The 15157-nt window shown below is 42.0% G+C and overlaps 1 protein-coding gene across 7 annotated transcripts in view; it reads right to left on the bottom strand.

Annotated features, from left to right (window-relative positions):
* LOC137464306 (ubiquitin-associated protein 2-like) overlaps positions 1-15157 on the bottom strand; it is a 116914-nt gene that overhangs the window by 65692 nt on the left and 36065 nt on the right. For all 7 annotated transcript variants that reach the window (XM_068175593.1, XM_068175597.1, XM_068175599.1 and 4 more), the window contains 2 exons: positions 14695-14848; positions 12248-12325 (listed from right to left, as the gene is read on the bottom strand). In XM_068175593.1, coding sequence (XP_068031694.1) covers positions 12248-12325; positions 14695-14848 — 232 coding nt within the window. The remainder of the gene's footprint in view (positions 1-12247; positions 12326-14694; positions 14849-15157) is intronic.

Below are 15157 nucleotides of genomic sequence, written 5' to 3'. Positions count from 1 at the left end.
CGCTCTATCGAACAATGAACCCGTCTCCACTCCAGCCACCCTTATCAGCTAGACTGCCTGCAGGCATAGGATCGAGGCTGGGCACTCAGACATCTCAGAGTGACTTATCAGCAGTCCTGTCTCTCTCTCCCACGAGGGCCCTTTCAATACATACCGTTTATTCGCACACCAGCAGGTCGTTGTCTGTCTCTGCAGGGGGAAAGACGAGGCAGAGCGGAGCCCCCCTCAGGGAAATTCTCCGGGGCGCACCAAGGAGGTCCGTTCTCCCCTCTGCCCCTGCGAGGACAGAAACCCTCCTGCCTGGCTCGCCAAATGAATTGTGGTGAAAAATCAAGACCCCACAATTCTAATAGAGATTTGTAGGGAACGGCATGTTTTTATTTAGAGCGCTGGGCACACACAGGGATTTCCCTTCAAAGGGCATGCGCGCCCCTGAGAACTCCCGATCCTTTTTTATTACTCTTACGAATTTACATATTCATAGAATTTCACAATAGGTTTATGTATATTCATTCTGCTGATTTTACGCTACACTTACAGCTAGTTACACTTATACTCAGTTTTTGTCAGAAAGTACAGAAAGAACTCCTGGGTCACTCTGCGCTGTCTGTTTCAAGGTCCGAGGAGTTTTTCTTATCTCTTTAGCTTGGAAATTTGCATTCTTTCTCCTTAGCTGGGGCAGTTTTGCTAGTGCTGCAGTTACTAGACTAAACAGCATATTTTACTTATGTTAGCAAGCTCAAAGCGGCACATTTCACCTAAATCCAAATGGATTTTCTACCCTGTTAAATTTTTACTCTGTTTCAGTTGGTTTTCTTAAAAGAGCAGAACCAGCTAGAAAAGTTTACTTGGGGACACTGTACTTCCTACAGCTATCAATACAGTATTAAACACCATTTACTAATGATGCACAGGGGAGAGATCAAAAGGTTTTTTACAAACTCATCTACAAGACTGACTAGGAGCTGCAAATCACAGTAACAGTCAAGCAGAAATATTTTTGAGTGAGGCAGACATTAGGTACAAAGAGAGTAGCTGGAATAGCTAGCATGAAAGTAGAAATAGATTTTAGAAGAAGTCTCCCCAGCCTCCCAAGTGCAAAAGTCTGAAGTCTGAAAAAGTAACTTTAGCATATTGCACATAAAATGAAGTTTTAGCAAACAAGGCATATGTACAATATCATACCAGGATGGGCACAATAAACTACTGGCTGAAAACAGCAATAAGAACTTCTAACAATTTTAGAAACTGCTAGAAAAACATCATGTTGTTCATGAAGCTCCATGCACAGTCTAAGACTACTAGTCAGCAAGGCATTTTCAAAGTGATCTGGTATAAAAAGTTAATCCTGAACTTGAAGTTCAAGTAGATTCCCTTAACTTCATAAAGCTGTGTCTATGCCTTCTGTCAAAACTGAAATTAAGTTTAATCAACAAATGCAACAAAAAGTATTCTAGTGAAGACAAAAGAGCAGTACCAAACCAGCAGGGATAGCATAAAATTCAAATCTGTAAGACACTTATGAAGAACTGATTCAAAATATGGGACAGTGAGTACCCATTGCTGAAAGACCACACTGACACAGAATCTCATACATCATGGTCATTAATGCAAGATGCCGGTGGGAAGAGCTGATATTCTCTGACACAATTGAATCACTACTATAGTCTTAAATTCTCATGTTCAGAAATTTACTTCACTGCCAAAATTAAAACATGGCCTTAAAACAATTAAAAGGCACACAGCCTTCTAACATAGAGAAGTTAGTTAGGAAGCAACTGTGAATGACCATCAGGTATTTCCAAACTTTTGCTACTTTTAAACAGTCACTAAAAGGTCAGTGAGCAAACAGAGCTTCATGCAATTCAGAGCAGGAACCCATATTCTGAGCATGCAATCCCATAGTAACTTAAACCCATTTAAATCAGAACTACTACAACAGAAGTTTCTTACTAGTGATCACAATTCTGCTCTTTCCTGCACTAAGCTTTGCACATACTGTCAAAAAAGTGAGCACAAAACCACCACCAGAAAAAAAAATTATTAGGTCACTGTTGTATCGGCTCTTCAAACCAGTTTCCCACATGCTAAATGCCAGAAAACTAGTTACCTTTACACAAGGATAAACCACCAAAACCCCTGTTGTCCCCAGGTACCATGATGCCTGCCTTATTTAATCTTTTTTGGCTTGGTTAATTTTAAACTTAGATCAATCCTCTAATAAAGTGCAAATGTACCAAGAGGCAGACAAGATCAATTCTTCCCTGCAATAATGCCAGTTTGTGCTTTTAACATAAAAAGTATAGCTTTAACACTACTCTAAAGAGATGCATAGATATGATTTATATTACAACAGTCAATGTTAACTAATTATTTTTTCCTGTGGTAATTCACATTCAGCAATTTTTCTAACAACATTTTTATATACTGACAAAGAGACAAGTGATGTGGCAGTAGCTCATTAAATCTTCCACCAAGTCTGAAGAAATAGACTTTCTTACAATCAATCAGCATATTGAGCACAAAAGCAAATAATGGAATCAGGCAAATAACAAAATTACACACACCTCCCTCAGTTGACTAGGTTCACATTAGCCACCACTTATTCAATTTATCTTTTTTATTTCTGGAATGAATTATTGAGAAGTCAACCTAAGAAGGGAGTGAGATTTTGTTTCCACTAAAACACACTGGGAGTTAAAAACACTTATAATTACACAATCAAGACTTCACTCTGGTACCATCCATGCATAGAAAGAATTGTTCATCTCATACACAACTATTCTTCCCACAAAACAAATGCACACTACACGGAAGCATGAAAAAGGTGCGTAGCATCGCAACTCAGATTGGAACACTCCATTAACTTAATAACCTAATCTGTAAAAAATCCAGTTTGTTGAGCTTGCAGACCTAAATCTTTCCACTGCATCATAAATGCTTTATTTTGAAATTCAGATTTTCACAATGACAGGTTTAATGAGGTGAAGACACTTTAAGGTTAAGAAATAGGCTTAAGAACAGTAAGGGAACGCAGACTGTAAGTGCAGGCAACGCCTTAGATTTGTGCTTATCTCTGACTACACAATAATCAAACAGTCCTGGTCTCTGCTTTGGAAATACAGAGCCAGCCATCCTCCCAGCAGACACTAAGGTGACAGAAGTTTAAGCTTTGCAAAGAGATAAGGAGGCTAAGTATAGAAAATTCATATTCTCAGTATTCCATATTACCAAACAAACACTGAAGTTATATTCAATATATGATAATATCTTGATATTAATTATATATACATTATAATTCAAATCATTTTGTCTTGTTAGTTATCATAAACCTAGTAGCATTAAATCAGTTTCATAATATAATGCATGTACTCTAGTAACCATTTTTAGAATCAGAATAATTAAGGTTGGAAAAGACCTCCAAGATTAAGTCCAACTGTTGACCCAGCACCAGCATAACATCCCCAAGTGCCACATCCACATGTGTTTTGAACACTTCCACTTTCTTGTAGTGAAAGGCCAAAAATTCAACACAGGATTCGAGCTGTGGCCTCACCAGTGCCCAGTACAGGGGAATGATCACTGCCCTGGTCCTGCTGGCCACACTATTGCTGATACAGGCCAGGATGCCATTAGCCTTCTGGGCCACCTGAGCTCTTGTTCAGCTGGCTGTTAACCAGTACCCCCAGGTCCTTTTTTGCTGGGCAGCTTTCCAGCCACTCTGCCCCAAGCCTGCATTGCTACAGGGGGTTGCTGTGACCCAAGTGCAGGACCTGGTCCTTTGCCTTGTTGAACTTCATACGACTGACCTCAGCCCATTGATACAACTTCTCCTGATCCCTCTGTAAAGCCTTTAAACCCTCCATCAGATGAACACCAACTTGGTGTCATCTGCAAACTTACTGAGGGTGCACTCGAACCTCTCAACCATTCATGGATAAAAATATTAAACAGGACTGGCCTAAACACTGAGCCTTGGGGAACAGCACTAGTGAACGGCCTGTAGCTGGATTTAACTCTGTTCCCTGCCACTCTGAGCTCAGATATCCAGCTAGTTTTCTACCCAGCTAACAGTGTGTCCTGGGGTGACTTTATGATGCTCATATCCCCATTTGTCTGTTTAGCCCAGAAATAAGTTTTGCACCTCTAAGATTGGTTCCAAGAGTGAAGAGGAGGAAGAAGAAGCACGAAGTTTGTTATCAGAAACTGCACTCGCTCCTCCACATTTCTGCTTCTGGACTGTGTTGTCTGCAGACGGACAGACAGATGGCAGGACAGAGCTCTCCTTTGCTTTTAGTTAGTTTCTAGCTAGCTGAGGCAGAGAAGTTCCCTGGAGTGTGGTTTTTCTTTTTCTTTGGACCTTTTTAAACCTGCTCTGGACTGAACACCCAGAAGAGCACTGGCAGCTCACACCTGTGGCCCACTGGGCCGGGCTGGGCTGGGCCGCAGCATTTCCAGCACTGGAGGGACTGATAAGAGACTGAGTAAGCTGAGCTACAGCCCACGAAGGGGACTTTCTGAGTTTGTCTCTCTTTTGGAGCAGCAAGAAGTTTTATTGTTTAATATTGTCCATTTTTGTGTGCAGGTGAATTCTTTGCCTGTTAAAAAAACTGTTTTTTCCACTTTTCTCCAAGGAAATATTTTTTCCCTGAACCAGTTGGGGGAGAGGCCGCTTGAATTTGCTTTCTACAGGAAAACCCTTTAGAGGTTTTCTCCCAAATTTTCCCTAAACCAGGACAAATACAATTCTTGGCACCCAAGGCGTAGCTCGAAAAGTGGAAAAAACCTGTACTGATTGCATTTTGGTTGTGCTTACTCTGTATTGGGATAAAACAGTCAGTAGCCATGTTGCTTGAATTCATAATGTCTCTTGGGGCAGAGGACTTCATGTGTTTCTTGTCCCTAGGCTTTTTTGAGGTCTTAATACCTTTCTGGTCCCAAGGATAATTTTCTTATCCAGAAATAGCTCCAGTATTGTCCCTAACATGTAGTTATTACAGTAGAGAGGCACGGATTAGAATAGTTATTGTTCAGGGCTTGGTGATAAAGATTTAAAGGGAGTTTACAAAGGTACTGGAGTCTTAAAGAGAAGTATGGTTTATGGCTTCTTCGTCCTACCGTGCGTCATAGTTCCAGTAGCATGTATTGGAGGTTTATTAGTAATTGCACCCAGTTTGTTAGAGGAAGAGCAGGGGATGAGCCCTTTCCTTTCCTTTCCTTTCCTTTCCTTTCCTTTCCTTTCCTTTCCTTTCCTTTCCTTTCCTTTCCTTTCCTTTCCTTTCCTTTCCTTTCCTTTCCTTTCCTTCTTTGAATCTGTTAAGTCACTTTTGGAGATTGTTCAGTTTCCCCTGAATGCCAAGGTACCACCTTCCTGGTATTTCATCTGGTAAGCTTCCTTTATATGGTCTGCAGCTTGTCTAGAGTGAGGGCTGGTATGTCCAGAGGAGCTGATAAGACCCCTGACCCAGGAGTAGACCCAGGCGTGGAAAATTCTGAGTGGTGTGGAGAATGGGAGGATATGGGCCAAACCCTGAAGGAATTTTCTGACCCGATAGCCTCAGATTTTTTTAAGTGAACAAATACAGAACCCAGCTGATATGGGGAAATACCTGAAAGAGAAGTGCCATTATGAGTCTAAGGAGAAAAAGATCATTGCAATAAGCTGGGCCCTGGCTTATGCTTATCGCACACTGCTAGATACTGTAGAGCAGCAGATAGAGGCAGAGGGCAGGGAGATAAATCAGCAGCTACCCCGGTCACTCAGGCTGCAGCCAACACCCCAGCTACTCAGGTTGTAGCTAAACCAGACAGTGAGCCTAAGCCTGTAGCTAAACAAAACAATGAGCCTAAGCCCACAGCTAAACCAGACAGTGAGCCTCAACAAATGGCTGTTGCTCCTACCACGACAGGCAGAAAACACATATTTAAAACCGATCAGTGAGTGGACGATGGTAATGATCTGGGAGAAGGACCCTGAAAGCTAAGAACTGACACAAAATCAGAGGTCACTCTTGAGTCCTTTTCCCTGAAGGACCTTCATGGCCTAAGAAAGGATTACACTCAACGATCTGATTAATCTATAGTTAGTTGGTTAGTCTGTCTTTGGGATGCTACAGGAGAGGCTACAATTCTGGATGGTACTGATGCAAGGCATTTAGGATCCCTGTCACATGATCCCGTCATCGACCAAGGAATGATAAGGGGGGTTAACCCTCACAGTCTCTGGGCACAGGTCCTGGGAAGTGTGTCACAAAGATATCTGTGGGCAGATGATCTCTATATGCAGCAAACCCAGTGGAAGACCATAGAACAAGGGATTCAACACTTGAGAGAAATGGCAGTGGCAGAGATTGTCTTCTCAGATGACCTAGACACTGTAAATCCAGACTTGGTACCATGTACATCTGCGATGTGGTGAAAACTTGTACGACTTGGGCCACAAGAATACGCTTCTGCTTTAGCAATAATGAAGCGCGATGACTGGGATGAGACCGTGCTTGATATGGCGAAGAGGATTTGATCATATGCAGATGCCATGCATGGCCCACCACATGCAAGAATTGCAGCTTTGGAAACACATCTGCAGAAATTAGAAGACGAGATAGAGGAGAATCACAAGAAACTCAGGGAGGAGATTAAAGAGGACCTTCTCCAAATCTCAGCAACACAGATCAGAGGTTCTGGTACCAAATGTAGACATCTCCCAGATGGGGAGAGAATGTCACCCCACGAGCTCAGCTGTGGTTCTTCCTGCATGATTGTGGAGAAAACATGCAGAGACTTCAGCAAGGCCTTTGACAGTGTCTCCCACAACATACTCCTGGAAAAGCTGGCAGCCCACAGCTTGGACAGGAGCACTCTTTGCTGGGTTAAGAACTGGCTGGATGGCTGGGCCCACAGAGTGGTGGTGAATGGTGCTGCATCCGGCTGGAGGCCAGTCACTAGTGGTGTCCCTCAGGGGTCTGTGCTGGGGCCGGTTCTGTTCAATATTTTTATTGACTACATGGATGAGGGTATTGAGTCTTTCATTAGTAAATTTGCAGACGACACTAAGCTGGGAGCATGTGTCGATCTGTTGGAGGGTAGGAGGGCTCTGCAGAGAGACTTGGAACGGTTGAATGGATGGGCAGAGTCCAATAGGATGAAGTTTAATAAATCCAAGTGCTAAGTCCTGCATTTTGGCCACAATAACCCCCTGCAACGTTATAAGCTAGGGACGGTGTGGCTGGACAGTACCCAGGCAGAAAGGGACCTGGGGGTACTGGTTGACAGCCAACTGAACATGAGCCAGCAGTGTGCCCTGGTGGCCAAGAAGGCCAATGGCATCCTGGCCTGTATCAGGAATAGTGTGGCCAGCAGGAGCAGGGAGGTCATTCTTCCCCTATACTCAGCACTGGCGAGGCTGCACCTTGAGTAGTGTGTCCACTTCTGGGCCCCTCAGTTTAGGAAGGACATTGAGATGCTCAAGCACATCCCAGAGGAGGGCAACGAGGCTGGTGAAGGTCTTGGAACACAAGCCCTATGAGGAACGACTGAGGAAGCTGGGGTTGTTTAGCCTGGAGAAAAGGAGACTCAGAGGTGACCTTATCACTCTCTACAACTTCCTGAAAATTGGTTATAGTCAGGTGGGGGTTGGTCTCTTTCTCCAAGCAGCAACTGAATGAATGAGAGGACACAGTCTTAAGCTGCATAAAGGGAAATTTAGGTTGGATAGTAGGAAGAAGTTTTTTATGGATAGAGTGATAAAGTACTGGAATGGTCTGCCCAGGGAGGTGGTGGAGCCACCATCCTTGGATGCGTTTAAAAAAAGACTGGATGTGGCACTCCGTGCCATGTTTTAGTTGAGGTGTCAGGGCATGGGTTGGACTCGATGATCTTGAAGGTCTCTTCCAACCGAGTCATTCTGTGAATTCTGTGAGATAGGATGGAAAATCTACTGTTGCTCTGGCACAACTGGTGCCTGAAGTGAAGGAAGGCAAGGCTCAGAGAGGAAGTTCCACTAAAAAGGAAGCCAGCTCCAGTAGCCCGTAGCCAAAATGCCTGGTATGATGATGATGATGACATGTCTGATCCCCTTGAAGAAACCTCCAAGACATATGCCCAGGGAAAGAAGGATAACCAAGCTTAGAGGGGCCCTGCCTCTAGGCAGGTAGAAGCTAGGGAAAACCATGTTTTTTGGACTGTGTGGATTCGTTGGCCTAGCACATCTAAACCACAAAAATAAGAGGCCTTGGTTGTGTCCCAGATTGAGATGCAAGATGTATTCATTTGCCATCTGTATAGCAGTTATCTTCTTTTAAGTGAGCAGTTTTCCTTATCTCTTCCACAACCAGTCCTCTCTCAGGGGAGACATCTGCTGATAATGGGCTATTGAATGTCACTGCATGAGTGATAAGAACTATAATATCCCATTGTGAGATGCTCCGCCCAGAGGGAGGAGCCAAGCATTTCTACCTGGATATAATCTTGAGTTTCTGGAACACCAGCATGGCTTTTCCTGCACTGGAAGGACAGCTGCCTCTTCCATTGCAGGAAGACTACACCCCATTTTTTACAGGATCACTGCTCCAACAAAACCACACTTGCAACTCCAGGAGGACTGCAGCCATAATTCCCAATTGGACTGCGGCCAACACCCTTACTAATAGGGTGTCAGGTTCTATTCTGACTCTGTCAGTGTTGTTTTAGTTCACTGCATTGTTTATTTTATTTATTTATTTGTGATTTTTCTTCCCTAATAAAGAACTGTTATTCCTGCTCCCATATTTTTGCCTGAGAGCCCCCCTTAATTCCAAATTTATAACAATTCAGAGGGAAGGGGGTCTACATTTTTCCATTTCAGGGGAGGCTCCTGCCTTCCTTAGCAGACACCTGTCTTTCCAAACCAAGACAGGTTGACACTAGTGTGCAGTGCACATTAATCCCATTGAGACATGTGGGGGCAGAATCTGTTTCTATTGCTGGCGTGAGAGGGGAATCACAGGATTTTACTTTGGTAGAAGGTGAGGTGAGGTTGACAGGAAATGAGTGGAAGAAGCACCCTATTGTGACTGGCGCAGAGGCCCCATGCATTTTGGGCACACACTTCCTCCGAAGTGGATATTTCAAAGACCCAAAAGGATTGAAGTGGATGTTTGGGATAGCGGCTGTAGAGACAGAGGGCGTAAAGCAATTGAACACCTTGCCTGGACTATCAGAGAACCCATCTGCTGTAGGACTCCTGAGGGTGGAAGAGCAACGTGTACCAATTGCCACTTTGACAGTGCACTGCCGACAGTATAGAACAACTAGAGATGCCATGATCTCCATCCACAAAATGATCCGTGAGTTGGAGAGCCAAGGCGTGGTCAGCAAAACCCACTCACCCTTCAACAGTTCCATTCAGCTGTCTAGTGACGAGCAGTGTACAATAAATAGTAGCCAGGGCCCAGCACACTGCAACAAGTTGCTCCCTTGTGGAGCGGTCACAGCACTGTCCTTGCAAATATTCTGTCACTTTAACAGGATCCTATATTTGTTCAGGGGTGAACTTCCCAACCATTGGTGCAGAGAATTTCCCCCAAAAGTGGCTAATTTCCTCCCACATTCCATGCCACTCATGACTATCCATCTACCCTTATGGCAGATCTCTGAATAACCTCCCTAGATAGCTCTTTCTTGATTCTGAACATGGTGTAGACCACACTGAGGAGACCTGGCAGACTTAGCAACAAGAAGAGGCTTTCCTTAACATCCAAAGGAAATTGAAAATTCTCAAAAGCTGATGTAACAGGCCTAAAGGAGGAAGAGGGGGTAAAAAGCTGGGGAAAATCATCCTTCCCTGTTTCCCCCACAGGCTGGGTATGATTATTAATGAATTTCCAGAGGTAGCACCCAAGGCCATGACAGGAGAGCAGCACTGAAGACACATCCCTAATGGCCCTCATTGCCCTTGATGTTATAATGTCATAAACTGATATTACACAGTACAGCAACAAAGCAATCCTGATCCCTTATCCCTGCTCTGAGAAGGAGCACTGTGATGGGCACATAGTGCATATACAGAAACACATACAGGGTTAGGTACCACAACCATGTGAACAGACCAAGCAACATTGTGCCCAGTGGCTCCATACATAATATAACAAATTCTTAGATCAAAATTGCTTCCCAACAACTCTGGGCAAGTCTATTATCTCAACCCTTCATGCCTCACACTGGGTGTCAATTAAAGGCTGTTGTGGTTTAGGAGCAGCACTCCTTAATTCAGAGTGTGTCCCATTTCCCCTCCCCATTCGCTCCTCCCCTTCAGTGGGAGATAAGAATGGCAGAGATTACGGGTTGAGATAAAACTATTTACTGGAAAAAGCAATGAGATAAGAAAATGAACAGTAACAGCAACAATACTACTAACAAAAGTGTACAAAAAGGGGGTGGTTTGCATGCAAAAAACCCAAAATATCCCCACATTCATCAACCAACCCAGTACTGCATAACTCCCAATACAATGAACAAAATGGTGGGGGGACACTCCATGTGCCATCTTTTTCTTCCCGACCATAAACCATGTCCCCCCTCCTTCACAGAAGTGAGAATCCCTTACTTCCACTCCCTGGCAGTGATATGAGTAGTATAGAATAACAACCTAGGCATGCCCAGATGGCTCCAGGCTCTTCTCCCTCATGACAACTGCAAGAAAAATAACTGTCCTGGCCAAAAACCACAAGAGGTTTGCATTAAAATTTAATTAGGTATTTCCTACCACAGAATACACATGCTTGTAATATAGTAATACTGAAGTCAAACAGCTTATCCCAGACAGTTGAAAACATTTCATTAAGATACTTTTCTCACATGAATGCAGAGTCTAAATACTTGGTAGAGAGATACAGTAATACTTTGTACACTAAGCCAGTGAATGAAAATTGGTTGAAGTTGTTCCTATTTCTTCAGTCAGATAGGTCAGTGTTTTGGCTTAAGACATGATATTCATCTAGAGAGCTACAGTGTTGACAACAAAAGCAGTGTATTGTTGATAAGGTTACAAAGCAAAAAACAGACTGCATTTAAAGTTAACCTCTAAGTTTCACTCAACAATTTAAAAAAAACTCCTTTATATTTATAATTTGAGTATAAAGGATTATTTTATAAAACAATTAACTGAAATACTTGCATTCCATCTATTAACAGTGCTAACATACCAAAAAACTATACCTGTGATCTATACCACACCTTCCCCCGCAAGTCTACCACTCTACACACACCATTTGGTATTTGCTGATTCACGGGTACAACTGAGTCATTTTTGCAATCCTTTAGAAGCTACATGTCTTTGCATGTTTCCATTCCTTCAAGATGCAGATCTGGAGACAATGAAGCTGGATATGCCTGTCTTTGAATGCCTCATTACTGAATATTCCAAAGAAGAGAGCCTTTTGAAGGCATAATTTTTCACCAATCAGACATTACTTAAGTACATTAGTTCTGCTATGCACTTTCTCAATTTAATTCACTTAATACCCACTTCCTCACATAATCTGCACTGTACCCAAGTTATTCATTTTCATTCCTCCTGCTCTTAGAAGAAACAAGCCTCTTTCCACTTCAACCTATGAAAATCAAACCAACTACACATCCCTTGATTCCACATCAAATCCATTATCAACACCTTTCCTATCTCTTCTACAGGATAAGACTGTTGTACCTAAGACTCTGCAGTATTCTTTTTCCGCAGATCTCATCAAGTCCTCTATGCTGAATTCCTTCTCATACCAAAAAGCCTCTAAGGTGGCTTGTACTTTCTCCGATTGGCTACCAAAAACAGAAGGCAAGCCTGACAACCAGATCTACCCCAAAAAAACAACACAAGTACACATCAAATCCTTCCCTGAGAGCCATACAGATGGAATCTTGTGCTCTCCTGCTGCCAAGGTACATCCTGCAGAGCCCAGCATACTCCCACTCTCAAAAGGCTGACATGAGTCAATCTGGGAAAACAGGTCTCCATAGCCAGAGCACACAAGCCTGCTACATAGGAAATTACCATAGAAGTCATCTGTGTCAATTCTTTTAAGTTGTTCTGAGACCAAGACATAACAAGGGGCAAGGGAGAGGAATGTACCTAAATTAAAGGTGGATGAAATGCTTATGGAATCAAAGGATAACCAACAAATGCTTAAAAAGAAGTGCTTAAAGAAATAAATGGGAGAGTTTGATTTCAAGATATGAAATCATTGGTGCCAGTCCTGCACCAATACTACCATCTCACCTCTCCCACAGCTACGTTTCCCACGGTCTGAAGGCCTGTCTCCTTGACTGTTGTCCACTCCATTTTCTTCAGCTCTGACTGTGGAGAGAAGACAGCTTAAGAGACTCACGCATGAGACAGTATAGCCGTCTGCTTAACCTAAACCTCAAAAAAAAGGGCAAGATTATAATGTGGGCTGGTTAAGAGATATCAGTCAGCCCTCTTCTTCTGCAGCCTAGCTACAAGCAAGTTATGTTTACTTTGTGCTACACCATTAGGAAGAAAAATATCTAAGAGGAAAATGTCCTTCAGCAGACACATTTCTGTTAGGTTGGGGTTTTGGGGGAGGGGAGAAAAGCAGTGTTTTGCAGCCTACACTATTAATTATGGCCTCACATCTTTAACAATGTAGGAAAAAAAGCTGCCTCATACTATGCTTCCTCAATAACAGGCTGTGCGGCAACAGTCAAAGAATAAAGAACAACCAAGAACACCAACTCTTTTGTCTGCCCATACCATATACCTGTACAACCAGGGAAACTTAAAACAACTCTCCTTTGTATTTAAATCAGAAGGATAATAACCAGGTGAAGGTGAGGCACTAGAAAAGCACACTGCACCTTAACTATTTCACAGGAAACTCCTGAGGAAGTGCTCCAAAAGATGGCTAGCTCTTTGAAGGAAGGGAAAAAAAAAAAAGACTGACCATCTAAAACACTGTTGAGATTTTGTACTACACAACTTTTCCTAATGGCAGCAACAAAACCAGTAATGCTTGCAGTGGGAGGAGATATCAAGACTTGGTAACAACTTGAAACAAATCTTTAATTCCAGTTTCCAAAAAGAGACAAGCAGCATCTGGCTCTGTCAAAACTTTTGCCCTTCACTGTTGGGAAGGATGAAAGTTTGACAAGAAAGTCTCACAGATATGTATGCTGGGCAGAAAGATTTTTGAATGTAGAACCTGAGAATGAAATAGAGATGGAAGCAAGTTTTGATATAGAAGAAAAGAATTGCTGAGCCAGTCTTACTGGATAACTAAGAAGGCAAAGGGTATGTTAGTTAGAAGGGGTTTTTATGGCTTAGAGCAAAGGATAAACCCACCACAAACAAGATGTTTTTACCAAGCAGAAAGATAGCACAGGCAAAAAAGACTGCCAATGTTGCAAGTAGAAAAAAGGTCTCAGAATTTTCCACTGCAAGAAAACTGAAAAACAACTTCTAGCTTAAACTGTAATGCACTAACTTTTAGTGATTGGAGAATAGTAACGTGAATATGGTAATTATAGTAGCTATGATAGACTATAGGTAAAAGTTAAGGTATAGACTGGTTCTTCTGTATTAAGATGCTCAGCAAAGAAAAGTATATAATGCATTGCAACCAAAACTAAAGAGTCTTCGGGCTTGCCTGCAGCTGGAGCTGACAGCTGTAAGCACAGGCTCTGTCGCCCATGACCCTGGACTTCTGTAACATCTTAGACGTAATAAACTGCATTTTGAAGAGCCGCCTGGAGTCCCGCATCCCTCATTACGGCTCTTACACTTCACTTTCATTTTGATGGATCAGAATTAATTTTTTCTAAACATAGCTACAAGTTTTATTACTATTTTTTCCTAACTTTGACATTATTTTACAAAGATTCACAATGTCTTCACTGGAACAATATTTGAAGATATTACAATAATTAAAAGAATTGATGAATATTGCAAATTTTTTTTCCTGCTTTTAAGTCAAAAGCTAAACATATTTTTTCATTGGTGTTTCTCTGCTCATCTATCAGTGTGTATGGCCCTTACAGGCAATTTATATAGCTTTGATACTGCTGATAAAACTTAAATAGAAAAAAGCAATGTGCATCCAATGGTGATCTAATGTGATGCTACCTAACTTGGAAACATCAGTTAGCTTTTGTACAATGTATTTTTGCACCTGTATAAGCTGTAGAAAAAATTTTAACATTTCAACCCACAAAGAACTTTCTGTGTTGTAGAAACTCACATTTGGTTGGCTTATGAGTAACATATGCTAGAGAGTAATAATGAGCCCAGTCTTTTCATTCCCCTTTATAAAAAGATGAGAACATCTTCAGGTTCTCCCACTCATAAAAGGAGATGTAATCAAAACTGCATATTTTTTTCATTAAAAGAAAAAAAAGTGTATCAGCTGTGCAGCAACATACTTGCTTCTCAAGCAGTTTTACAGAGAGTCAATTCTCAAACTTAAAAAAAGAACAGCAATTTGTACAAGATCAATTAATCAAAAAAGGACAGAAATTTAAATTTAGTGTCTCTAAATAAACACAGACAGAACCAAATCACAGACAGATCGAGCATACCTGTTGCATAGACGATCCCTTCAGTGCTGAGCTATAGCTCGGACAGACTTTATTCCATTAAGCATTTGCTCTTAACCAGTTTCAGCTGCAAAAAAAAAATCTGATTCTTTAAAAATGAACCCAAATACATACACTCTCGGCCACGGCTGCCTCCTCTTCCCCATCTGTTGGAACTTCCCCATCCACGGCTCATTTCTCTGTCTCCTCGTTTCTCTCTGTTGCCTTTGTTTTCCAAAACTTCTTTTCCAAGGTTTTTCTTCTTTCCCCCTACAATCTCCCAAGAAGTCTATTTGGAAAAAAAAAAAAGAGATACAAAAGTCAAAAAGGAAGAGACAGCTCTCAATGTATGCTTCTACTTCACATCCCTCCAGTTCATGGGAAAAAAACAGCCATACATACATATTACACTGATACAAATGGAAACATAAGTTGCATTTTTTGAAAGAAATAAAAAAGAAACAAGTTTTAAGAGTTGGATTTTCTTATGGAATGTGAGAATCGCAAATATTTCTGGCTATAATGGACTTTTACTAGTTGAAGGAAGCCTAGATATGACCACAACACAGAAAATCTGCAAAGCAAGCAACAGTTTCCC

This window comes from Anomalospiza imberbis, chromosome W, assembly GCF_031753505.1.
Source record: "Anomalospiza imberbis isolate Cuckoo-Finch-1a 21T00152 chromosome W, ASM3175350v1, whole genome shotgun sequence".
Lineage (NCBI taxonomy): Eukaryota > Metazoa > Chordata > Aves > Passeriformes > Viduidae > Anomalospiza > Anomalospiza imberbis.
Note: the sequence above shows the minus strand (reverse complement) of the source record. Positions and strands in the feature narration are given on the sequence as shown.